Source organism: Argentina silus (assembly GCF_951799395.1).
Source record: "Argentina silus genome assembly, chromosome: X".
NCBI classification, from domain to species: Eukaryota; Metazoa; Chordata; class Actinopteri; order Argentiniformes; family Argentinidae; genus Argentina; species Argentina silus.
Genome location: NC_139653.1, coordinates 11,958,412 through 11,985,415, shown reverse-complemented (window position 1 = coordinate 11,985,415; position 27,004 = coordinate 11,958,412). Strand labels below are relative to the sequence as shown.

The following is a 27,004-nucleotide window of genomic DNA, read 5'->3' as shown; positions in this document are numbered from 1 at the left end:
TTTGGATGTGTTGAGCCCCATTGCAGAGGATGCTGTGTTAAATGTATGACATTTTCCTATCCAAACGTGCAAATTGAGTTAACACTTAAGGGCTCGGGCAGAGACTTGGAAGAAAACATTTTTATTTTATTTGATTGCTTTTAAATATTGTATTTTTTTCCGTTGGCCTTGCTGAGGAGCCCATTGTTAACAGTTAGTGTTGAAGCCTATATGGATGTGGTGCAGGGCTCAAGGCTTCAGCACTGGACATGTGACTGGAGCATATCCAACCAATGAGAGGAGAGAGAAGTGGTCCGCTCACTCCCTGCTGCTGAACACATACACACACCCATATACATACACTGATGAACAAAACTTTACAGTGTTTGCTATGTACAAACAATATTAATAAACATCTTTTTTTAAGAAATGGTTTGTGTTCTTTATGGGCAATATTCTGTCAATTTAAGTATTTTTTCAGACACACACACACATACAGTGCCCTGCCCACATAATGAGCATGATTTGGACACAAGCATGATTTATTATTTTGGTTCTATACTCCAAAAGTTTGAATTTGAAATCAAACAATTACTATGAGGTTAAAGTAGAGATTCTCAACTTTCATTTGAGGGTATTTGTGCACAAATTGGTTTCACAATTTAGAATGAGAAAAACAGTTTTAAACACTTTTTAGATCGTCCCCCTATTTCAGGGCACCAAAAGTAATGGGATAATTGGCTTGACAGGTACTTCTGGAAAGTCAACATGAGGACCAAAGAGGTGTCAATGAAAGTCAAGGAAGCCATTATTAGGCTGAAAAATCTGACACACAGCCAAAACCTTAGGCTTGCCAAAATTAACAGTTTGGAACATCATATTAAAAAGAAAAAGAAAAAGCACTGGTGAGCAATGTTCCCTCTAAGCTGCGCGCCTGTGCAATCGCGCACTGCTCGCACATTCTCAGCGCACAAGAAAATCTATGCAGCGCATAAAATAAAATTCACCATAAACGTATTAATTAATATCTAATATTAGACCTAATCTAATCTAATTAATTAGACCAATAATGTGTTTTTTGTACCATTTTTCAATGTAACACAGTGAGTGGCAGGTGTCCAGCCAATGATACGATACGGTTTACTTACGCTACGCAGCCAATCATAGCATTGATAGTGCTTGCATATGTGCCCTGCCCATACGCACCATGCAGGTTAGCTAGCTAACAACAATGCGGCGGAGTTAACCCATTTGTGCCGGATGCTGCGCTACGCAGCATTGCATCTACCGCCGGTTGCTGCGTTACGCACATTTGAATTTGCCGCCAGTTGCTGCGTAGCGCAGCATATTTGTGCTACATTTCAAGCTTCCAGTGCAGATTGTGAAAGAGGATTTAGTTTAATGAATCATATCAAAACAGCATCCAGAAATCGTCTTGAAGTGGCACATTTGGACCAGCTGATGCGCATAAAGTCAAAGCAAGAAGCAGACGAAGCCATCAACCTGGACAAAGTGTACAACCATTGAAGTGAGAAGAACAGACGTGAAAAATAAGGTAAAATTAAAGTCAAAATGTGTGCATATTCTAGTGACATTTATTAAGATTTTTTATTTATGGATATTAATCATTAAATGCTGTTACTACTAGATAATTTATGGGTAGTAGAAATGCTAATAAAAAAACTGTGTAATTAGATATTTTACAGACAAAGAGTTACAAGAATTTACACTGTATCACAAGCTACAGCACATGTCATTGAGCAAAATGTGAATGTTTTAATGTGAACAAAATGTTATGTCTGAAAGGTGTATATGTCTCATTTTTTTCCAGAACAGGACCCTCAGCCAGGCCACAACTGGCCCACAGCCAGGCCAAAGCAGGACTCTTCCCATGGCCAAAGCAGGACTCTCACATATAACATATAACATACTATACATCTCATGAACAACAAGATTTTTGTCTTTTTCATTTTAAGTGGGCCAAATCGCTTATATTAAAAGTAAACTAATGAAAATTGCTGCTGTAATTTGATTATTTTAATAAGCCATGTAACTTGCTATGATCCAAGGTTTTGAACAGGTGTGATACTGGTGTGTGGCCACAGCGTGCACATCTGATGTTGCTCACAGTGGTCCTCAGTGTGCTCAGGGAGCTTGTGTATATGCCCAGACACATGAAAAATTAGAGGGAACATTGCTGGTGAGCTCAGCAGTTGCAAACAGGCTGGTAGGCCAAGTAAGATTTCTACAGTGGATGACTGAAGAATCCTGACCATAATTAAGAAAGAAACAAAACAACTGTCTGACAGATCAGGAACACTCTAGGAGGTATGTGTCAGAGACTACCATCCGCAGAATCATTTACCAGCCAAACTACAATGGCTTCACTGCAAGGTGCAAACCACTAGTTATCCTCAAAAAGGATGGTCTAGTTACAGTTTGCTAAAAAGTACCTAAAAAGCCTGCAGAGTTCTGGAAAAAGGTCTTGTGGACAGATGAGATGAATATTATCATGTACCAGAGTGATTGCAAGTGAGAAGTTTGGATAAAAAAGGATCTGCCCAAGATCAACAGCATACCACCTTATCTGTGAAACATGGTGGGGGGAAGTTATGTTTTGAGCATCTATAGTTGCCACTAGAACTGGCTAACTTGTCTTAATTGATAATGTAACTGAAGCAGAATGTATTCAGAAGTGTACAGAAACATCTTGTCTGCTTGAGTGCAAGCACATTCCTCCAAATTCATTGGATGGAGCTTCATCATACAGTAAGACAATGACCCAAAACATACTGCCATAGCAACTAGGGAGTTTTTTCAGGGCCGAAAAGTGGAATGATCTTGACTGGCCAAGCCAATCTTCAGATTTAAATCCAATTGAACAGGCATTTCATTTTGTGATGATAACATATTAGACAAAAAAGTCCTGAAAACAAACAACTGAGGGTTGCTGCAGTACAAGCCTGGCAGAGCATCACCAGAGAAGATACACAGCATCTGGTGGGGTCAATAGGTCGCAGACTTCAGGCAGTTATTGCATGCAAAGGATTGTCAACCAAATACTGAACAACAAAAAAACATGAGTTGCCTAATTTGGATTCTATGAATCTGTCCCATTACTTATGGTGCCCTATGTATAAAAAGTCATTTCTAAATTGTGAAACCAATATGTACAAATAAAAGCTGAGAATCTCTACTTTAACTTCATAGTAATTGTGAAAACTTTATAGAGTATAGAGACAAAAAGAAGAAAGGAATGCTTAACTGTCTACATACACGCGGCACTGTATATCATTATTAAAAACTTGAGGCATCAACTTTTGAGGGAAATCTACCTGGTAATTCTTCAACCACATTATTGAGCCAATGTCTACATTGGATAAGATAAATAGACGTGGCATCTTCAGAATTGTAATGACAGCTACACTGTACACTGACCTCATTAGACAGGTGGGTATCTACAGTATGTGCCTTATAATGAATGAAACACCTGCTGGCTCTCATGTCCTGCCTGACTGCTATCCCTTGACTATCCATGGATGGAGGTCAACTGCAGAGTTGCTGCTGTGGTAAAGTGAGTGATAATTTGGTGTTTGCAAGGATCTCTCTCAGTTGTTGTTCAGGTGGGCCTCTTTATTCCCGTAGTTTGAGCCCTTGTCAATCTCAGTAATTCCAATCATCCTGCGCATGCCAACAGAAGCTAGGGAAAAAAGAGAAAAATAGATACGAACATAAAGTCTACATTTGAACTACATAGTGAAGGGTCACAGACAAAACTCTGGAACTAGTCAATTAAATGTTTATCCAACAAAACTAGAGACTATGCACATGCACACAAAAGCATTATAAAGTGGTTTAAACCCTGCAATCCCCAACAATTGTAAGCCCAACAATGGCCCCTACAATCCAATGGGAGAGACGCTGTGTAGACAGGACTCTATGCTTTGCCGGGTTCGCAGAGTAGATGAAGAACTGATCACACTCTGGGAGTGCTGCCCTCCTGGCCATGTGAACACAGAGTGCATACAGGACAGAGGGTGTTCAGACGCTCCTACTCTGGAATGGAGAAGGGCGGGTAATGGAAAGGGAGCAGTACAGCAGTTTGGCTGCAGCAGCCATGCAGATGACTTTGGGAACGTGGCGTTAGGGCGTAACGTAACCTTAGCTTCGTCAGGGGCAAACTGAGTGCATGTCAGATGGACTGAAAGTGCACGCAAGTCACTCTTGCTTGGGACAATAAGTCCCTGCACACTGTGAGGCATCAAGGGGGCGTGATTTATGATCGTAAAGAATAACTGCCATTGCATTTTCCAGCAATGCGAACAGATCTACTGTTGCCACATCACATTGTCTCGATACTTCTTGTACGACCTGCAATCCCCTGGAAGAGGTCCTCACTGCGACAGAAAGTCTGCTCATGTGTTCAGTTTTCCTGGCACATGAGTGGCCCTGAGGGATAACAAATGTTCGCTGGTCCACGCCAACAACTCACATGCTACAGCCAGGAGTTGGAGAGAACACATTCCTCCTTGGCGATTGACGTAAGCTGTGGACATATTGTTAGTTCAAGCATGTTTATGTGGGCTGTGCATAACAGACCTGACCAAACACAGCTTACTGAGGTTCCGTTGTGTAACGCCCCCTATCTCTGAAGTGATGCGTCTGTCGTCACAACCTTTTGCTCAAGGACATGAGTGAGCCCCAGAGTTGTCGGGGGGGACATCTCTCTCCACCACCCCAGTGCTGCTAAACTGGCTGGGTGAGGGAAGCTCTGAACGAGACCGAGTCCATGGTTAGAGCTAAGAAGGTCACCGTTTGGCTGGGATTGAGCAATCTTTTGGCACGATTCATCTGGAAGCCTAAGTCGAGCAGATGCGACAACAGGATCCGCTGCCTGTGCCAGCGCATATGAGCCAGTCGCCGATATATGTGAGAATCTGAATGCCTCTCCCCAACAGGCAAGGGGTGGACATGCAAACTGCAGTCTGTAGACACCCTGGGGAAGAATGAGCATGTGCACCACTGCTCCAAGTGAAAGGGAGCCCATGCGTGCTGCAACAGTGGTCATGCACACGAGAGGCGTGACCTCTGTTTGGGCTTGAGGTGGACTTTCGTTTTTATTGTAGGCCCGTGCACCAGGGAACTTTTTATTGCAGAAAAAGGTGCAAGCCCTGACTTATAGGGCATAAGTATAGGTGCCTAGTATAGCTGACATGCTTGTGTACACTAAGGGTGTGGTCAGGTACTGGAGACTCTGTGAGTCCCTGCTGGCTCTAGGTGCAGCGTTTCCTGCTCTTCTTCCTAGGCTCAAGTCATTTAATAACGACAAGAAGCGAGCTAGCCAACCATCCTAGTGGTTAGCCGAAACTCACACTGGGGACCTAGCTTGCATGACACGAGGTAACCAGTTAGGAATTATGTCAAACTAGTTAAGACTGGACTTAACTAGTTAACTAGTTAAGGCTCAAATAGTCTGAGAACTAAAAACACAAACTAGCCATCCTTCATGTGAACAGGGCACTAATATTTCTCACACAAGGACAGACCAGCACAAGCCTTTGCTACACAAATAGCTACACAGCGTGCGTGTCCCATAGTGAGGGGTCGAACGGAGCAGACTGAAAGAGAACTTGTTCTGGTTAAGGTATCAGACATATTGAATATTTGTACAAAGATTAGATGGTTAACAATGCCTCAGATTAGACTAGAGTCCATCACTACAGTAAGTAACACATTTGTCTGGGTTGAGGGTCAAAACTCTCAAAATCCTCCGTCTGTAGAAACTAAGCCTTTGCACTGTTAAAACATATTCCACAATGGGTTCAGCTAAGCATGTGTATGGTAGGACCCACCTGCGACACAGAATGCCAGAGTGCCCAAGATGGTAAGGGTGGATCCAGAGCTGACTAGCTGGATGAGAAGCAGGCTGAGGGGGTAGAGGAGCAGGACAGACCAGCACAACCAGTTGATCAGGGTCCAGGGCCGCCGTGGTGGACTTACTTTATGGCCTGGGAAACACCCTGTCTGACAGTACTGCTCCTGAAATCTGTCCTGGAATGCAACACATACACAACCAGTTACAAGGGGCACAAATAGGGTTCCAGAGTCTATGAGCCACATGTAACAGTAGACTATGTAGGGATGGAACTTAAGGATTCTGGGCACGATCCAGCCGAGCTAGTAGACAGCAATTTCTGTTAGCCCAGTCGGGTGACATTCTACTAGCCCATGGTATAAATCATGCCATTGCTTAAGCAAAAAATTTCTTTAATACTAAATAAACACTATTTCAATTAATATATATTAATATTCGACTACACCATTTTTTGTTCTCATATGTATAGCTACATAACATTGTGAGTGTTTGGTTATCACTTTTCTATTGCTGTTCTTTTGCAATTACAACACAAATCTCTAGGCCTGACAGTCTAGTTGGCCAATATGTCACCAGCTAGTCCACTAGCCAAAAACACTAGCCTTATGCTAGTGGACTAGTTAAACACTAGCCTTATGCTAGTGGACTAGTTAAACACTAGCCTTATGCTAGTGGACTAGTTAAACACTAGCCTTATGCTAGTGGACTAGCTAAATTTCCATCTGTGAGTCTTTATATTCAGATCCCTTTCGCAATAAGGTCTTCCTCTAACCTTTTCCTGGTAAAGCTTGTGGAGCCAAGCAGCACATTCAGCCTCATCCTCCGGGATGGACTCCAGAGGGATTCTCCTGGGGGAGGCAGAGGAGAAGAGTAGAGGTGTTGCATTAAATAACGAAATCACTGCATAGGAAGGTGAGGCACGACACTCCCTCTCTCATTAGTTATGGAATGTTGAACCTTACCTTCCTTTGCAGGAAGCAGAGGGGAAATTATTCTTCATCTGATTTTACAATATCAGTCAAGTTACAGATTAACTGGCAATCAGTCCATCTATGGTGGCTGAAAAACACAATAAATCATTAACAAGAGGGGATTAAGATTGCATATGATTTATATATATATGATTACATTTTTTTCTGTACCTTACAAAGAGATCTGCATGATACTTTTTCCCATTGAGAACTCCTAGTAACGTTGGAGTCTCGCTGTTTCTGAAGTTAAGTGTAGAATCGTACACAGCAGCAACTAAAGAGGAGAGGACATAATGTATGAGGTAGCACACAGACAGACAACATGGCTCTGCAGCAGAGTTTCAGCATGATCTACTGACTGAATTAACATTTCAGTCAAAAGTGAAACAGAGCATTATTCAATTGTCATCTAAAATATTGTGTTTATATTAGATACATTTACGGAATTTCTACAGTTGAATCAAGCCACAGCCACCTGTTCCTCTGAGGTTGTGGACAGTCACACAGAAACCCTTTGTCCTGGGCAAGAGGTGGTGTTTGAGTTTGGGCAGGCCTTTGCTCTCTGCCACCTGCATGCTGATCTGGTGTTTCTTCTCTGTAAAGCGGGTGCCCTCACAGTGAAGCAAGAACTAGGGCCAGAGTCAGAGATTTCATTGTTAGGATTATTACTACTGTTAGATTATCAACCATGCTACATACTCATATCAACAAGGTAGCAAAGGAAATGTGGTGTAAATTTACTGGCCAGCCTTTACCCAATACTTCTCTGGGTAATCCCGCAGGTTCTGAAGACTCTGAGTCACTGTCTTGCGGTCTTCCTCCCACTTCCTCTTACAGAAGACAACCTCCAAGAAGTACCACATCCAGCCAATAAGAGGCATATAAGCCAACTCCTTCTTGACTAACACTTTTGAGCTCTGAAAGGATAAATATTTGATAATTGTTAAATATAATGTATTGTAGAGGGCACCGAACACTGTTGGAAATCCCAGTCCCAATGCATAGTACAGTATAGTCAATGACTGTAAAAGAATGGCCACATTGAAGTCTGTTCGCTCACAGAACGAGCTCAGTATTTGCTCTCATCTAGCACAACGCAAGAAGAACGCGTGAGCCAAAGGCAGTCCTGGGTGGGTTACCAAGACAAGAAGCACACGGGAACGTTCGTCAGCCCTCAGTCAGCATGCCAGCAACAGACATTAAAACATTACCAGCTATAGAAGTCACTTTTCTTTAACCAAGGCTAATTAAAAATCAAATAAAGCAAGGGTATTTATTTTGTTTTGATTTAATTTTTGCCCTAGAGTGTACCTTATTCAAATTCTGTGCAATTCCTTTTTTTATTGTGAGAAGCTCCTAATCTGCCTAGCTGTTCAAACTATACCAAGTGATTAGTTTCAATATGGCTACGATATTTCATGTTATTACATCATGAACCAGCAACTGTATTGTCAATCCCATCTAGCCTAAATCAGATTTTATTCTCGACAAAGCCTAATCATAAAGTAGGCTATAGGAGTTTGGTAATGTGAGAAACTTGAGTACCACATTTGAAGTTTGAGAAATTCATTAACACTGTTTGATCCAAAGCATACCTATCACGAGAAAATGGTAAAAGTTGCATTAAACTTATATAGTAGAAAGCATTACATTCAGCCATTATGTGTCCAATGATAATCCACTTAATATCATCTTCCGAAGTAATTAGCATCCCACCGAAAACATTATTCCAAATATCACAGATTTTTAAATAGCCAAATAAGCCTTCAACAACATCTTGTCAATCGTGGCTGGAAGATATTATGATTAAGTTATATCAAGCCTTGTTATGAATACGATTTTTTTCGATTCTGAAGCTGTGATAAAGTTAATTGCACAAATAACAGGTTTCCAAGTAAAATAGCCTACTTTTGCTACAGAATGCCTAGTTATAAATCGACTCCTGCAGCCTAATGATTTATTAATTATTTGATAAAACAACAGCTAGGCTTATAGGCATTACGCATCCAATGTCAATCGCAAGAGAACGGTAATATTACATTGTAAGTAGCATAAATATTATGGAAGCTTGCCTATATGCCCATATCTTCAAATCTTGTAAATGTGCATACATATCATGAAGTAATCCATAGTTTAATGGTCCAAATATCCTCAATTTTGCCAATGGCCTCAAGCAAGGCCTTAAATAGCTTAGAATCGATATGGCTAGGAACAATACCGACTCTGCTATTGGAATTACATTGGAAATTGTCTTTTTGGGCAGAGCTACAAGTGAGAACTACAACCGTACCACAAGTGGCCACTAGGTTTTGTGGTGTGACTGCCGATTGATCCCCTGAGTATAGTACCACCAATTACCCCTGTGCCCTTACCCCGAGGACCCCAAATCTCTCACAGAAGGTCCAGCCACACAGAAAATCTATTTCATAGTTGTGGTTGAGGACGACGATGGCATTCTCCTTGCCATACAGGCAGTAGCTCTCTGGGTCTGTGTAGAGTGTGCATTCAGTGCCAGACCACCACTCTAGGACAGCCACCATCTCTGAGGAATAAGACACACATATGAGCCCACGCCATGAACGGACATATTCTCTCTCTCTCTCTCTCTCTCTCTCTCTCACACACACACACACACACACACACACACACACACACACACACAATTAATCATGCTCAGTTCAAGCATCATGTGTATGACAAATCTCAGAATATCTACAAGTCTTTGTTCAGTCACACATCATTAAGTGTGGTGGTTCACATGACATGAGCTATGGCTAAGGCAGATGAAATATAGGCAAATATGAAGGAACAGGAAACCACCAGCCCAAGCTCTGCCCTGACTCAGATGTAGTCTTGCTTCCTGTTTATCTGTTGCCTCTGTAGTTGCTAAGCGATACCAATGTGAACCATCGTGAAGCAAAAAAAAGTGAATTATCTCATTACCTTGAGTTGTCAATGAACAAGTGAAATGTGCATATGTTCTATCCTGTAAATCCTTTTGAAGACCTACAACACCTCTTACAGTTTGATAGAGTTAGTCTTATAAATAACAGAGCACTTTGTCAGCTGACTTAACACTGCAGACACAAGCATGACATTAGAGAGTAGCTCTTGAGCCCAAGATGTAGCTCACACACTCACGGCTGGAGATGCAGTAACCCAGTCTGCAGTTGATCCTGCGGGCCAGCTGCTTGTTGAATGGCCACAGAGGTAGAGTGCAGATCTGCAACAAGTTGATAATGAGGCCACTGGCCACGAAGACATAGCAGATGATCATGTGACACAGGAACTGGGATTTCAGCAGCTGCAGGAGACCCATCTTTTTTTACTGGAGATTCGAAACCGCCCTTTAAAAGTGCCTGTATGGAGACACAAACGGATCCTCCAATCTCAAACTGTTCCCTAGAATCACACACTCTATCATGAGCAATAATCTCAAGGATCAGCATCCGTCAGATAGCTTCCAGTCTGTAACCCCACTGCCGTAGGCAGGCAGAAGTGTTATCCCCGGCTGACACAACGCTGCACTCCAAAGCTCTGCCTGTTCAAAAATAAAGCTCTCCTTTCATTGCACTTTTTCATCTCCCTCCCTCTCTGCTGAATAGAAGCCTTTGAGGTCTAGTGAGGATCGACTACGGATCCAGAAGGAGCAATGCAACCGTATCCATAAGGTCACTGTTCATACTTGAACCTCTTTTACATTCAGGATGATCGCAAACAGAACTACATGGAGATAAATAACTCTAGAGACAAATGTCCAGTGGAATATTGGAGAATATATGGAGAAATTATTCAATTACTTTTCATACATTTAATTGTTCTATATAGTGCACATACTGAAAATTGATACAGGAAACAATAGCATTTACATTATCTTCAAAAATTACTATGCAGTCCTATTGACAGGTACAAACACTCCCTCCACAAATGATGGCTATGGTATTCTTGGAAATGGTTGGTTCTATTGTTGTATTGTTGTACTCATGGCTGAGGAAATAAGGTCATTCATTCATGTCAAATAAGGTCATGCATTCATTCACAATAGTCTACCATATCTGACAGCTTGTTTGTTGAAAAACACCTTCTCATGTTGTATTCAACCTGCTACTGCTGGACAGGAATGGGCGTGTCCTAAGATAACTGTGTTTGCTGGTACACCCTGCCTGACTCACTAATGATTACACAAGGTTACAACCTGCAAGATCACTCTCTGGTAAACATTACATACCAACAACAGATTGGCCTGACCTGACAAAATGTACATATTTTCTTCATGGGAGTGAAGAACTGTGCTCAGTAGAGGCTTCAGGAAAGGAAAGCAGTTTTCTGGATGGTCATAAACAATCCATTCAGGGTCAATCTGACACTGACACTCACACTGTCTCTAAATCACATTCTCTTAACATGAAGCCACATTTTAGATACATAGCAGACGTTGAAACAATACCAATTAAGTAAATATAATGATTGTCAGATAATCAATTATCTTGAGGTATATGATACCTTACGTTATTCTCTGTTGATAAAACACACACTATGCATGAGAGACATACTGTTTTGGAGAGGGCTTGTTTTATTTCTCAAGTAAGCTGGTAGAATCTTCAGTTGTAACAAAGATATTGAGAACATTTGAAATATACTTTGGCTGTAATATTGTGAACCTTAGTTATAATAATATTAGTTATAATATATACAGTAGGCTATTCACCATGTTCTGGAACAGAGGGAAATCTCCCTCCACCTACTTGCTAAAAACGTGGAGTTATGACAAATAACACATTATGGTAAGAATTTGCAGTGTATGCTGAAGACCACCATATGGCCAAAGCGCCAATATAGGACGTTATTAAGACGTCATTACAACGAAATTTATGACGTTTGTTAATTTGTGTCTTATCTCGGTGTAAATTCTCACTTGATTTGTTTTGCTTTGTGTTATACTTTAATCCCAGCAAACAGTTGTCGGACCCTGGATGTCGAAATAGCGTCCTATATCAGTCCGCACTGGCCGGGCTCCTTTTTGGCCCTGATGTTGACATTCAGAATGCATCTTCGAAAAAACCCTGAAAGGGCTCTTCTACTTACACAAACATTGCATTTTAACAATATAAACAATATGATGTAATATATCGATGCATTTAGACAGATGCTGTATTAGATAAATACACCTGCTTGGCGCTTTCTGTCCTGTTGCAGAGAGGGCCGCGCAACTGTGCATATAATATGTTGAAATGTATGTATGTATGGGTTTGAAATGTGACTTTTGAAACAATGATCTCAAAAAGACGTCTTTTCAACGACCTCAACAGACTTCAGCAAACTTTCACTTTGGACCCTTTATTGGCCGGTCCTCCGTATGTCGGAGATGGACACGATTTCAATGGCCAATTGACGTTGAAATGTCTTTATTCCTTGTGCATAAATTAATTTTACATCCACATGTTTTACACTGATTTTACACTGATGTTGTCACGTAGCCTAGTATGAAATACTAAGTTTAATTGATTTTATCTATAGAAGAAGAAACAAGTGTACAGTAAACATGTTGTCCCGCACGAATGATGTAGCGCTTCTATAAAAGAAGAGTGATGGAATGAAGCAAGACGTTTACTCAAACTTGTTTACAATCGCTTTTTGCGATCACTTTCTGTGACCAAAGAGAAAAATTATTTGGGTGCCATTAGCCTAATATCGTACTAACTCTATTGATATAAGACGCCTTTACTTCAAACAAATTTCACCAATAGGCAAAGACAAAATATTTGTACATCCAATTGGTTTACAAATGCTACTGGCTATACACCTGGGTTGCACAACTCTGGTTTCCATATTGATATAGGCCAAATGTCTGTGTTTATTCCTGCATAACAGATTTCTCTCACAAAATATTACTCCCAAATTCGTTAGGCTATTGGCCTACTGCATTAGACTATACTCCTACAGCTGCATCTGTAGCCAGAATGAAAAGTCACTGGAACCTGTAGTGCTTATTTCATCAGTTTATCAGTCTTGCTTCTTAGAGCTTTGTATGTTCTCAAAATATTATTCCCAAATTCGTAAGGTTATATGCCTACTGCATTGGGCTATAATTCCTAGCTCTTCACTTTGCCCTCTATTATGTTTATTGCTGAATCAGCGAAACCTTGAAACTCCTAAACAGTCTCTATGGCAAGACGCATCACTCACCCAAGTTTCGTCAAAATTGTCACAGTGGTGTAGGAGAAAAAGCTTGTGACATACGAACGGACAGAGACCGAATCATAGTCCCCTCTCCGCATAAATTGGTTCGGGGACAATAAGTAGACTATTCAAATAATAATACATGTGTGTTTATGATTGTATCGAAGAGGAAGTCAACAACTACTGGAACAGAAAAATAATGTATTTCATGAATGCAAATCATTCCTTGAGGGCAATGCGTGCATAAGGCTATGTCAATAGTGAGAGACGCTATACTGTATGTCAACTCCAGACAGAATTCCTTCGTATCAGTTAAGTTTACACCTGATCGATTTTACAGAGCAATCACGGTTCAAACTACCTGACAGGTGTAGCTTAAAGTAGGCAAATCTCAGTTTTTGGAGAATGCGCTCAAAACAAGGCTAAACAAAAAAATACTAGGTGACAGAGTCTCAACTTATAACCGAACAGATTGTAAAAAGAGGTGTTCTACTCCAGTAATTAAAAAAAAACCTTTCCACCTCTCACAAGTTGTAGTAGGCCTACATAAAAGCATGCAATAAACAGAAAGAGAAAGTACAGGGAAAATCTATTTGTGAGTCAATGAGAATGATATTGATAATCAAATCACATAGAAGTAAAATTAAAAAATACATTTCATAAATGTATTTTACCTTATCCCTGCCTCCTGGTGCCCCAGAGGTAAACCACTAAACAACAAAAATAACTGAATGAGCAAACTGTGTGTAGTGAAGAGGGTGGCTTAAGGGACAGACATTTGAGAAATTCCCATGCTATTTACTCAACAACCACACCCATGCATGTGGAAACTGCTCTCCAACTTGCTCTTAGATATCTAGGGATATGAAGGTGAAGCTACACGTTCTCACAGCTCAGGGCCTTTATGCCCCTATTGTAAATGTCTGTTCTAGGGATATGAAGATAAGGGGAAGCTATGTGTTCTCACAGCTCAGGGCTCTCATGTCCCTATTGTAAATGTCTGTTGTTGTTGCGGTGAACATGGTTATTACCCTGTGGCGGAGGTTATACAGCAAAATAAATTATACAAACAAAACTATTCATGCAAACATTGCAACACCTTCACAACATGTTTTATTTCATTATTTAGTCAATGCCTCTCTCTGCTGGTGATGTAGGCTACTGCATGGCATTTCAGATATTGTTTTTACTGGACACCTCCCCACACAGTGGTCTGTTGGAGATAGGCTGCTTCTGGTTGCAGCAGAGTGTCTCAGTGGAACAGTTGACTTGACTAGTGAACAACTGAACAACTCTGGAGCAAACTGAGGTAGCTATGAAAACAATATGTATAGTGATCTACATTTTCACAATTGTCATTGTAGCTTTAAAAGTATAGGTTATGGCCAAATAAGTCAGAAAACAGCCTACTTAGTTTAATTAGGTCCATAGACTTAAAATGGTCAGTGAAACAAATACATCAGTTTATTCCATTCCAGACAGCACAGTTACTTTCTTTTCTTAAGAAAAACATTTCTTATGGATTCTCAAACTGTTTAACTTGGCTTGTGCAAAGTGCCCTGGTTGAATCCACCTGGGGTTTTTTCCATGGGCAGCAAACCTGGCAGGAAATCACTTCATACTCAGTTTAGGACACATCTGAAGAAGAAACAAAATGATGTACTAATTTGAATCAGTCAGATTATAGTGATCCACACAAGAATTAATGGTAGTTTTGCAAGTAGGTAGAAAACTCACTAAGTCAACTGTCCTCCCATACAACATTTATGGCCTGACTGCGTGAAGCACCACTGATCCACTGAATCGCATTCCCCTTTCTATCCGGCAGAGGACACCAGAGTAGCATTACAGAGAGGTCCCTGTGGAGGAGTTGGAGCTGGATTGATAACCCTAGATAGATTTCTGATTGCTAGGGGTCTAAGCAGAAAACGTAACCCTATTGTAATTGTTAACATTGCTTATAATTACTATTCTCCTGCATTTGCCATTTTTCTAGTGTAATGCAAATAACTTTTATATGGTAAGGCGTAAGAACATGCAACTTTGCATGGTGGCAGAGAGCTATAGGCAACAAGGTGGCGCTATACCTTGCAATTGAAAATTCCACATTTTGAAAGGCCAGAACGCTCACCACGTATGACAGATAATTCAGAAATTTGGTACAAATGTTTGTTTCTTTACAAGGAACACATTTGCCTCAAGGATCCATAACTTCCACCCATGATTTAGAATTTTGTGAAAAACACAATCTCCTCTGCAACTGCTTGGCCGATCTGCAAATCCATATACAGCATCTATGGACCAAGGTCTATCAACACAAACATATTTTAGCCAAGCAGCATAAGCAACATGGCCGCTCTGAACCAAAGAACTTTGATGAGGGTATGTCCTATTATTTACCTCCTTAGAAATCAGACATGGTGGGCTGCATCACAACCAAACTTGGCAAACATAAAAGTCTAACATTCTCAGGACCTAACATGTGTAGTTATATCCTGATCTGCTATAACAAGAACATATTTCTATCTCTTGGTCTGGTTGACTTAATCATGAAATTTGGTACAAATGGTCAGATGTTCACCTAACCCATAGAATATGGTTGTGTCTGACCACAGGATGGCGCTATTAGATGTTTTGGACTTCATGTTGTTTTAGCTAATCTAATGAAACATTTTACATGGCATAACCTTTGTCCATCGATCATGTATACCAAATTTCATGCAGAACCGCATGCTTTGCTTTTTCCTTTATTTTCATTCATTTATTCTGTTTGTGCCCTGTGAAATATGTGGTGCAATATTGTGCCCTAGCTTAGATCCCGGCATGGCTTTTTAATTTTTAATTTTTATTTATTATTCTCCTGCATCCGCCATTTTTGCATTGTAATGCAAATAACTTTTACATGGAAAAGCATACAAGCTTGATCATGCCACCTGGACACATGGTGGCACTATACCATGCAATTGAAAATGCACATTTTTAAAGACCATGCTTCTCAACCCGTTTAACTTATAATTCAGAAATTTGGTACATACATTGGTTTATCTATTCACAAGGAACACATTTTCCTCAAGGACCCATAACTTTTGCCATGATGAATTTTCTGCCATTTAGAATTTTGTGAAAAACACTCTAATGACATCTCCTCTGCAACCGCTGGGCCAATATCCATGGAGATTGGTGTACGCCATCTATTGGTGTACGCCATCTATTGGTGTACGCCATCTATTGGTGTACGCCATCTATTTGTGTACACCATCTATGGACCAAGATATTTCTAAACTATTTAAATGAAGTGTATATTCTATAACATGGCTACTCTAACATGGCAATTTTATCAAACTTGGCAAACATATGTATAACACTCTCAGGACTTGTATGTATGACACTCTCATCATGTCCAGTTACTTCTGGATCTGTCACATGGTGGCGCTATAACAAGTACATATTTATATCTCTTGATCTGGTTGACTTAAGAGTCATAAAATGTGGCAGATGGTCAGGGGTATGTCTTCAACTAAACCCTAGACCATGGCTGTGTTTTACCACAGGGTGGCACTGTTAAACATTTTTGGTTTACAGTGGCCATGTTGTTTTAGTTAACCTAATGAAACATTTGACATGGAAAGACCTTTGCCCATAGATCATCTATACCATTTCATGCAGATCTCCAAAGTGTCTTTTGAGAAGATGTTTAAAGTATACTCAAAGCCTCTTTAAAAGGAGCCGGTTCATTCTGAAAAAAAAGTTGTTGTAATGGCTTAAAACTACACTTTATTTGGCTCTTTCCTAGCCTTCCTAGCCTCCCGCTCTTGTCTTACACAGGCATTGCTAGGGAAACGGCACGAGAAAGACACGATCCTAGCAACATGAACCTAGCAATGACAACTGTCAGTAACGCTATAACTGCCTGGTAATTGGACAGAAATGTATCCCCATGTGGGACTAGCTCCAATTGCTCTGTCTTGCAAAACCAATAGTAAATCAAGGGAGTGGCATTTTCAATGTTGTGTCATACAAAAGTCTCTGGTATGCTACAAAATTGAAAACAACAGAACGCAACATGACCATTACTCAGACTTTTCAAAAAAACATTTTAATTTTTGTATTTAAGCTTTATTTATTCAGGGAAACCTGACTGAGACAAGAGTATCCTTTACAGCATGGCCCTGATTTACATAGATCAAAGTACATATAAATAAAATAAAACAAATATACAATACAAGAACCAGTTACAAACAATACAGTACAACAGTTTACATGAATACACTAACCACATGTACAAATTTCCCTAAACAGATCCTTCACTAAAAACTTGAAATGACCTACGGGAAACGCTAACAGAACTGACAGGAATAGCTAACAGAACTCTATATCAGTCACTTGAAACACATTGTGGTAATGTTTTCCAGAGTATTCTGTAAAATATGCGGTGCGATACTCTGTCCATAGCTTAGACCCCAGGCATGGCAGCTCGCAGCTATATTTAGGGGTCTAAGCAATGACGCTGCGCAGCTCCCTATTGTAATTGTTGGTGTTACCTAATATTACTGTAGGAGTCTAAGCTGCTAAGCTGCACAGAACCCTACAGTGTTTGTTAGCGTTGGTTATTATTATTGTCTTCTTCCACCGTTGTTATACTAAATAACTTTTACATGGTAAGGCATATCTATTAAGGTCTATCAATGCAAAATCTTTTAGCCAGGCAGCATAAACAACCTGAACCAATTAACTTGAATAAGGGTGTGTCCTATTATTTACATGATTAGAAATCAGACATGATGGGCTGCATCACAACCAAACTTGGCAAACATATGTCTAACACTCTCAGGACCTAACATGTGTAGTTATATTCTGATCTGTCACATGGTGGCATTATAACAAGCACACACACACACACACACACACACACACACACACACACACACACACACACACACACACACACACACACACACACACACACACACACACACACACACACACACACACACACATACATATATGTATCTTGATCTGGTTGATTTAGAGTCATGAAATGTGATACAGATGGTCTGGGGTATGTGTTCAACTAACCCATAGGATAATGTAATGAAATATTTTACATAGAAAGACTTTTGTCCACCACATTTTTTATATCAAATTTCATGCAGATCCGCAAAGCTGGTTTGGGGAAGAATATTTTTAAAGTATGACACAACATTGAAAACACAAGAGATTACACCGTGAGCATTTCTCTGTTGGTGCCCTGTACAATATACGGTGCCATATTGTGCCATAGTTTAGACCGGGGCATAGCTGCTTGCAGCTATATTTTTTGATTGAAAAAGACTGCATGCTGTGGGAGGTGTCTGATTTGACCACTATATGGTCTAGAAAAGACACATCTTCCTGAGTGATCTATCAACTTAGTAGTTATAGTTCTTTGTCCCTGGAGACCAAATCTACTTTAGTAGGTCAAGGAATTTTGTGACTGTTTCACCTTGAGGTCTGTGTTATGTTGACCAGGCTCATTTAAGAGGTGGCCTTTCAAAGGCTCACTGGGCTGATGGGTCCCATAAATCTCTAGGATATTGTGTATCACATTTTACTGTCTCATGTAAAAGCATTTGACTCCCACTTGAACCACCATCCCCTGTTTCCTTTGAAGAAAAATAAACTATGGAGTTTTAATGGGATATGTGCCTGACATGTACTGTATACCTACCATTGGCCTCTCAGGGAATGCAGCACTACTCTTTATGGGTCATGTTGAACCCAGGTCTGTCAAATAGAGGACACAGAGTTCATATTGACAGTGGATTTGGCTATTTCTATGGTGTTTCCAAAACACATTCCCTCCTCAACCTAGTCAAATAGACTGTCCGATACAAATGGCTGAAAGATGCATCACTGTATGCTCTTGGCAAAAAATGGCCAGACAGATATAAAAAGCTGTGAAATGCAACAAAAAAAATCACACTTAAGCGATCAGACACGGATGGATGAGAGACATTGACAGATTTAGTCTGGAATTTGTTCCATTCAGGCATGCACACACTCACCCACACCCACACACACACGCATACACACACCCACACATACACACGCATACACACACACACACACACACACACACACACACACACACACACACACACACACACACACACACACATACAGATGGAGAACAGGCAATGAAATTATAGCACATGAAATTTCAGCTCATGGAGCAGGGTTACTATGCATGTGTTATCTATTTGAATTCCCATAGGCCACAATCTGCATTGATACCATTAAGTCACTTTGAGGCAATGACTTGACAAGCACTTGAATCAATCATGTAGGGGTTTCTTGAATAAACATGTTACTCTGTAGTAGTAAAACATTCCTTTAGAATTCGATGACAAGCATTCAATCAAATTAAGTTGTATGGTGTTATTCTATTCATATTATCACTCTCCATCCTAACAACTCCAGAATTTCTCATAAAATATGTATTAACCCTAACCCTAAGTGCTCGTGAAATTTGCCAGTGAAAATGTGATTGTTTCAGACACGAATGCAAGTTTTGAGCAGAGAGGGTGGATAATTTCTGCAAAGGTATACTCCAAATTATAATCAAAGTCCACATACTGTACTGTAGGATCTGGACATTCCTGTAATTCTAACAGCCTCTCTCCTGTTCTATTTCTTGTTCAAATGAGACCAGAGACTTGAAAATGTTCATGAAACAACACCCTTTACTTGGAACTACAGTACAAAGTGGAGGAGGAGTGAGAAAGGGGGGCAGAGTGTTCAAGTACAAGGAAAACCACAAACAGAAGGAAACTGTGTGTGTGTGTGTGTGTGTGTGTGTGTGTGTGTGTGTGTGTGTGTGTGTGTGTGTGTGTGTGTGTGTGTGTGTGCTCACACGTGTATTTAAGATCTGTTTCCCTAAGCAGAATGCCAATACAAGATCAGTAAAGGTGTCGCTAAGAGAGATTTCATTTTGGCTCTGAAAAAACACTCTCACCAATCTGTTCTGAGACTCCAACTGACTGGACAGAAGGCCTGGAAAAATAAAATCCTAGCTGGCACAGAACTCAGCAAGATGACTTATTTATGCATATTTAAGTAACACTATACTTTTTCCCCCAACTGAAAAAGTAACTTCTACGCTGCTTCTTGTGATTTATTCAACTTTTTACACTACTGTACAACCTACACTGATGGTGAACCTGAGATTGGCTTTGAGTGAAGCCCTGGAGAGTATACTTAAAATTCATTGTGTCCAATAGTGGACTCTAGGTTAGAAATTCAGGTATGTAACCACTAAACCACGGTCACCCATTGCACGTAAAAGTCTATTTCTAACCTATAAATGCTCCTCTTGTCCTCCTTTCCAGTCCTCCCTCTATGTCTCTTCTTACTCCCTCTCACATTTCTCTCTTCTAGCATCCCTCTTTCTCTACCCAATAATATTCTCTACATTTAATATACCTGTTCTTCAGACAGACCTCTGAAAATCAGCAGGTCTACTGAGAAGGGCTCAAGTTCTTTTTAGTCCCAATATTTAGTTTTTAACAATACACTTGATACTTAAATCAAACAAGTACTATCAGGTTAAAGTAGAGATTCTCAGCTTTTATTTGATAATATTTGTGTACATTCTCCAAACTTTCCTCTTGCAATCACTCTGGTACATGATAATATGAATCTCATCTGCCCACAATACCTTTTTGCAGACCTCTGCAGGCTGTTTAGGGACTTTTTTTTAGCAAACTGTAACCTGACCATCCTTTTTTAGGATAACTAGTGGTTTGTACCTTGTAGTGAAGCATCTGTAGTTTGGCTAATGACGTATTCTGCGGATGGTAGTTTCTGACACATTCACGCCTACCTCCTGGAGAGTGTTCCTGATCTGTGGGACAGTTGTTTTGGGGTTTTGCTTAATTATGGTGAGCATTCTTTGGTCATCCACTGTGGAAGTCTTCATTGGCCTACCAGCCTGTTTGCGGCCTACCAGCCCAATTTCTGAGCTCACCAGTGCTTTTTAAAAAAAAATGTTTTAATGATGTTCCAAACTGTTGATTTTGGCAAGCCTAAGGTTTTGTCTGTTTTTTTTATTTTTTTTATTTTTTATTTAAAAATTTTCAGCCTAATAATGGCTTACTTGCCAACTAGACATTGACAGCTCTCTTATGCCTGCACAAATGATGTGATGGAACACACCTGACTTACCAGAAACACCTGTCAAGCCAATTGTCCCATTACTTTTGGGTACCCTAAAATAGTGGGACTATGCATAAAAGTGTTGTAATTTCTGAATAGTGAAACCAATATGGACACAAGTACCATCAAATACAAGCTGAGAATCTCTACTTTAACCTCATAGTACATCTACTTTAACCCCCCCCCCCCCTTCATGCCCTAATAGCTTCACATCTACTTTACCCCCCCCCCCCTTCATGCCCTAATAGCTTCACATCTACTTTAACCCCCCCCCCCCCCCCCTTCATGCCCTAATAGCTTCACATCTACTTTAACCCCCCCCCCCCCCCCTTCATGCCCTAATAGCTTCACATCTACTTTAACCCCCCCCCCCCCTTTCATGCCCTAATAGCTTCACATCTACTTTAACCCCCCCCCCTTCATGCCCTAATAGCTTCACATCTACTTTAACCCCCCCCCCCCCCTTCATGCCCTAATAGCTTCACATCTACTTTAACCCCCCCCCCCCCCTTCATGCCCTAATAGCTTCACATCTACTTTAACCCCCCCCCCCCCCTTCATGCCCTAATAGCTTCACATCTACTTTAACCCCCCCCCCCCCCTTCATGCCCTAATAGCTTCACATCTACTTTAACCCCCCCCCCCCCTTCATGCCCTAATAGCTTCACATCTACTTTAACCCCCCCCCCCCCTTCATGCCCTAATAGCTTCACATCTACTTTAACCCCCCCCCCCCCTTCATGCCCTAATAGCTTCACATCTACTTTAACCCCCCCCCCCCCCTTCATGCCCTAATAGCTTCACATCTACTTGTGACTGTTCATGGTACAATAAAAAGGCATCTCCTTCCTGCCGCCTCACTGTCTGTCTGTGCCTCACAGGAGCCTTAGCCCAGACTAGAAGATATTTCTTACAGCAAACTGACACTTGACAAGCAATGTGAAGTGTTGATGTTTGCCGCTCTACTTCCAGAAAGAAAAATCCAACTACAGGGGTCATGTCCTCTAGCAGAATGATTTTGTGTTTCTTTTTTCAATTAGGGACTGTTGCTAATCATGTTTAATCACAACATTTGTCTCTTGAGCAGGAATCACTCCGTTGCATTTGGTTTGCATTTTGAGTTCTAAACCACATAACCAAAATGATCAATCATAATAGCTAGGGTTCACTCTGTGATATCACAAAGAATCCAGAAGCACTTCCATTGATACTACAACCATTATATCCAATACCTAAAAGAAATAGTACATTTAGACATGTCTTTTTAGGTAAACAGGGAGGATTACAGTGCTCAGACATGTTGAAAACAACTGACCATTCAGACTATAACCATAAGAACAGGACTTGCTATAATGCAGCTATTACTTTTTTCACACATGAAAAAAATGCATTTACACAAACCATGACATTTTCAGCCCTGCAAAAACAAGATACAATGAGAAAGACCAGAAGTTAGATGTTCTATAAATGAAATATGACTTAATGAAGCTATTACTTTTTTCCCCACAGCTGCTTTTAATTATTCACATGCTTTTGAGATGCTGCAGGCAAGCACAACAAAACAGCTCAGAGCCATTGGCCTACTGTTCACTGAATGACATAAATTAACTACCATTTCCAAACATTGGTGCACACAGCATATCTTCAGATCCCTACAGTATATTCCCATTCAGATCCCTATATTCAAGTTCAAACTGAAACATCTTGCCATGTAACCATAGTGGAAGAAAGACAACAGAGGAGACAAACTCCGCCTAGTAAAGACCCTCCCTCCTGCATGGCATCTGACTGCCCAAGAGACAGCGGCAAGTGCAGTTGGACTGCTGAATGTCAAGAACAGTAAAAGCAGGTGTGTTTACCCAAAAGCTAATGACTGTATCCAGTCAACCAAAAGTCTACCCCAAGAATTATTCTGGAAATGTTGGTGTGTGAGTTAAACTGAGTATTTGGATGGGGAGGGGTTGGATGGGCTCATACAGTAGATGGGGGCACCTTACCACAAGAAATTCCAAGAACCCTTCCTTGCTTCTGTAAATGTCAACTTGCATAAGTGAGTTATATGTAAGAATGAAAGTGACCCTGCCAAACCAAACCAAAGACCAAATATAATAAAACCAGCTTACATGCTCCTTTGACTTGCATGACGTTGGCCGAATGAACACCACAGCTCCCCACTTTTCCATCTTCAAGATCTCTCAGTTCTCACCCTGCTGTCATGGGAGAATGATTAATGAGTGTAATATAGCTGATGGTTGTTCCCATTCCTTTCCTAAATTGTTTAGAAACATTAATTTGTTATATTATGTTATCGAATAAAAAAAAAAGTAGAACAGTGGCTGACATTTCTGGGTCAACTTTAAATCAGGTTGGTAAAACAGGCTTCTGCCAAAAACTCTCAACCATGAAAGAACTTGGGCCTCTTGGTCTAGTAACACAGAGTTGATTTGAATGACAACACTTTATAAAGAGAGATTAAATAAAATGACTGTGTAAGAGTGATTTATGGACCTTGTTCATTCAACAGATCCCATTCAACTCCCCTGAATAGTTCTTATGGAAAATAAAGCCCTTAGAAGATGTTCAAAGATTAAATGCTGAAATGTGACGTTTAAATTATCTAAGTAATAACACAGTGTGCATTGGAACAATACAATCAATGCAATGTCCTGTTCTTAAAAGGCACTAGCTTCAGATCCCCCAAGATGTAAAACACATGTTACCAGCAGCAGAGATGAGATGCAGATGGAATTACACCAGGTGAGGATTTAAGAGAAAATTTGGGGACATAGGGCTCTACTTTTCACTTCAAATTCACTCTTAGGTTTATGTTTTTCAAGATCTCACCTCTTATCTAGGCTAAGGTTTTGTCCCACCCTGTCTACTTCTCTAACATGCAGTCATCATCTGTTTTTGTGTTTGAGGCCCTAACGTAGAAACAGGAATGACATAGGGCTTGAGCGAACCAGCAGGTTTTCAGTCCATGGTCGATGCTTTGAGCAGACAAAACTGTTCTTTTTATGAGTCGACCAGAGGCAAATTCTCATCCTACAGGACGTGAAGTTTAAGGGCTAACTTGTCCATAGTATCCCTGTCATAGTTTCCCTTGCCAAGGTCTCTCAATGCAGGATACCAAAATAGGAATGTAACAGCAGATCTAGCAGTCAGATAATTATTTGATATACATGTTGATATGTTAGTGTGATAAGGGTAAGTAAGTGTAGATTCTATATGTATTTCTTAGTGTTTGAGTGTATATACAGTGCTCTGCGTAAGTAATGGGACAGTGAAGCACTTTTTCTTCTTTTGGCTCTACACTCCAAAAGTTTGGATTTTAAATCAAGCAATTACTATGAAAGTAAAGAAGAAATCCTCAGCTTTTATTTGATGGTATTTATGTACATTTGTTTCACCATTCAGAAATTACAACACTTTTTATGTATATTAGGGTGCCCAAAAGTAATGGGACAATTGGCTTGATGGGTGTTTCTGGTAAGTCAGGTGTGTTCTGTCACATCATATGTGCAGGCATAAGAGAGCTGTCAATGTCTAGTATTGATTCTAGGCTTTGCATTTGCCTTTGGAGTTTGCTATTGGTGTCTGTCAACATGAGGACCAAAGAAGTGTCAATGAAAGTCAAGGAAGCCATTATTAGGCTGAACAATCTGAAATATAACCAAAACCTTAAGCTTGCCAAAATCAACAGTTTGGAATGTCATTAAAAATAAAAAAGCACTAGTGTGCTTTTGGTAGGCCAAGGAAGACTTCCACAGTGGATGACCGAAGAATGCTCACCATAATTAAGCAAAACCCCAAAACAACTGTCCCACAGATCAGGAACGTGAATGTGTCAGAGACTACCATCCGCAGAATACGTCACCAGCCAAACTACAGATGCTTCACTACAAGGTACAAACCACTAATTATCCTCAAAAAGGATGGTCAACTTACAGTTTGCTAAAAAGTACCTAAAAATCCAGCAGAGGTCTGGAAAAAAGGTCTTGTGGACAAATAAGATTCATATCATGTACCAGAGTTATTGCAAGAGGAAAGTTTGGAAAAAAAAGGATCTGCCCAAGATTTACAGCATACCACCTCGTCAGTGAAAAATGGTGGTAATATTTCCTGATGATAAGATTACTTTTGGCTAGTCTAAAATAGGGGGACTATGCTTAAAAGTGTTGTAATTTCTGAATGGTGAAACCAATACCAAATACCATCAAATAAAAGCTGAGAATCTGTACTTTAACCTCATAGTAATTGTTTGATTTGAAATCCAAACATTTGGAGTGTAGAGCCAAAAGAAGAAAACATGCTTTACTGTCCCATTACTTACGCAGGGCACTGTATATCAGAGGTATAGGGTATAGTTTTAAAAACGTATACACAACACTTCTACTTGATTGCAATTAACCACATGGAAGTAATTAGTAGTCAGTAATGTGAACCTGATGCATGGCTCATAAATCCCCACTGGGACTCATCACTGTGGCCTGGTCCATCGGGGCATTGTCAGCACTGGGCCCTATCCAACCTATCCAACCTGGACTTGTAAAACAGTGGGAGGCAACCATAGAAAGGGAATGCATGCATGCATGCACACACGCACACACACACACCTCTGAAAACACCCTAATTGCACCAATAATATGCAGTCAATTTGAACTCTGTTTGAAGAATACTGACAATTCTTACTATTGGCATGTGTAGATGTGGGTTTGTTGGTGACATGTAAGTAAACTCTACCATATGGGTAATATATCCTCATTAAAGAGGGAATGGGGCAATTGGGTTAACAATGCCAATTAAGCTCTAAACAGAGAACACATCTTACTTGAAATGATTTAGCTGTCTTGGCATTTCTTAAATGAGCAAGGATATATATATATATAAATATCAGCTATATTGACAAGCTTTGGTTGGAAATTATATAATTTCCTATTGAACGAAAGGATATTCATATGGGTAGGCTAATTTAGGTTTAATTTAATCATATATTTGCTTCCTACCATCTTTATGGCACCTTTATGGGACATAGCAATGTCAATTTAAAGATGAGAGGAAAGTGAACAGAAACCCAGTGGCTACAGTAAGATAGAGGACTGAAAGATTAGGGTCAAAAAGTTATTTTGGCAAGGATTTACACAAGATATGTATTTTAGTACCTCAATCACTCAACAATAACTTGATTGACATAAACCTAAATACTTTGGCCCTGGTTGTGGACATTTGTTGCCAATTTTCCAGCAGTTCTCTACTGGGCAAATCCCAAAAAAGAAAAGAAAAGAGAATCACTCATATCTTTAGAGCAGCTTGCCATGCGTATTTTCATAAGTGGATGTTCCATTACAGCAGAGTGCAACATGGCTGAGAAAGCCATCAAAGATGTAAAAGGATATGGTGTGATCACATGTTTCCACTGGTGCAGCAGGGTGGAGTGGGGGGAGGGGTTTGTAGCATTATAGTCCCTGTAAAAAACAGGCCCAGTATCGCCTTTCTCTCCAATCATGCCCCACCAAGCTTCATCAATCTACCTCAGGACTCCAGAAACCAAAACAAGCTGAGGAGTTGTTGTTTTTTGTCAACACTGCTAGGAAATGAATATTCATGTGTAGAGCAGAGTGTTGATGGAACATATAATGCTATATAACCGCCACTTACCTTCAATGTTCAGCTTTCTGACACACATCTGGAAAAAAACAGAGATTAATGATTAATGAACGGAACACATTTAATCTCCTCCATCTGTCTGAAAATGTAATCTGTGTTACTTTCGGTTGAGCCAATTTATTGTAATAACATCTCTGAT

At 40.3% G+C, this 27,004-nt stretch overlaps 1 protein-coding gene across 2 annotated transcripts; it reads right to left on the bottom strand.

The window, feature by feature from the left end:
* Positions 1-102: 102 nt before the first annotated feature.
* On the bottom strand, positions 103-13,805 carry agpat4 (1-acylglycerol-3-phosphate O-acyltransferase 4 (lysophosphatidic acid acyltransferase, delta)). 2 transcript variants are annotated; one of them, XM_083695379.1, is made up of 9 exons: positions 13,680-13,805; positions 9,967-10,184; positions 9,198-9,367; positions 7,581-7,742; positions 7,301-7,454; positions 6,997-7,099; positions 6,627-6,702; positions 5,832-6,030; positions 103-3,679 (listed from the first exon to the last, which is right to left on the bottom strand). In XM_083695379.1, exons 2-9 carry the CDS (start codon positions 10,142-10,144, stop codon positions 3,588-3,590), a joined length of 1,134 nt encoding a protein of 377 aa, XP_083551505.1. In that variant the 5' UTR covers positions 10,145-10,184; positions 13,680-13,805; the 3' UTR covers positions 103-3,587. The 2 variants fall into 2 exon arrangements, with proteins under 2 accessions (XP_083551505.1, XP_083551506.1); XM_083695380.1 differs by having other exon boundaries at positions 9,967-10,048; positions 13,680-13,728.
* Positions 13,806-27,004: the final 13,199 nt, after the last annotated feature.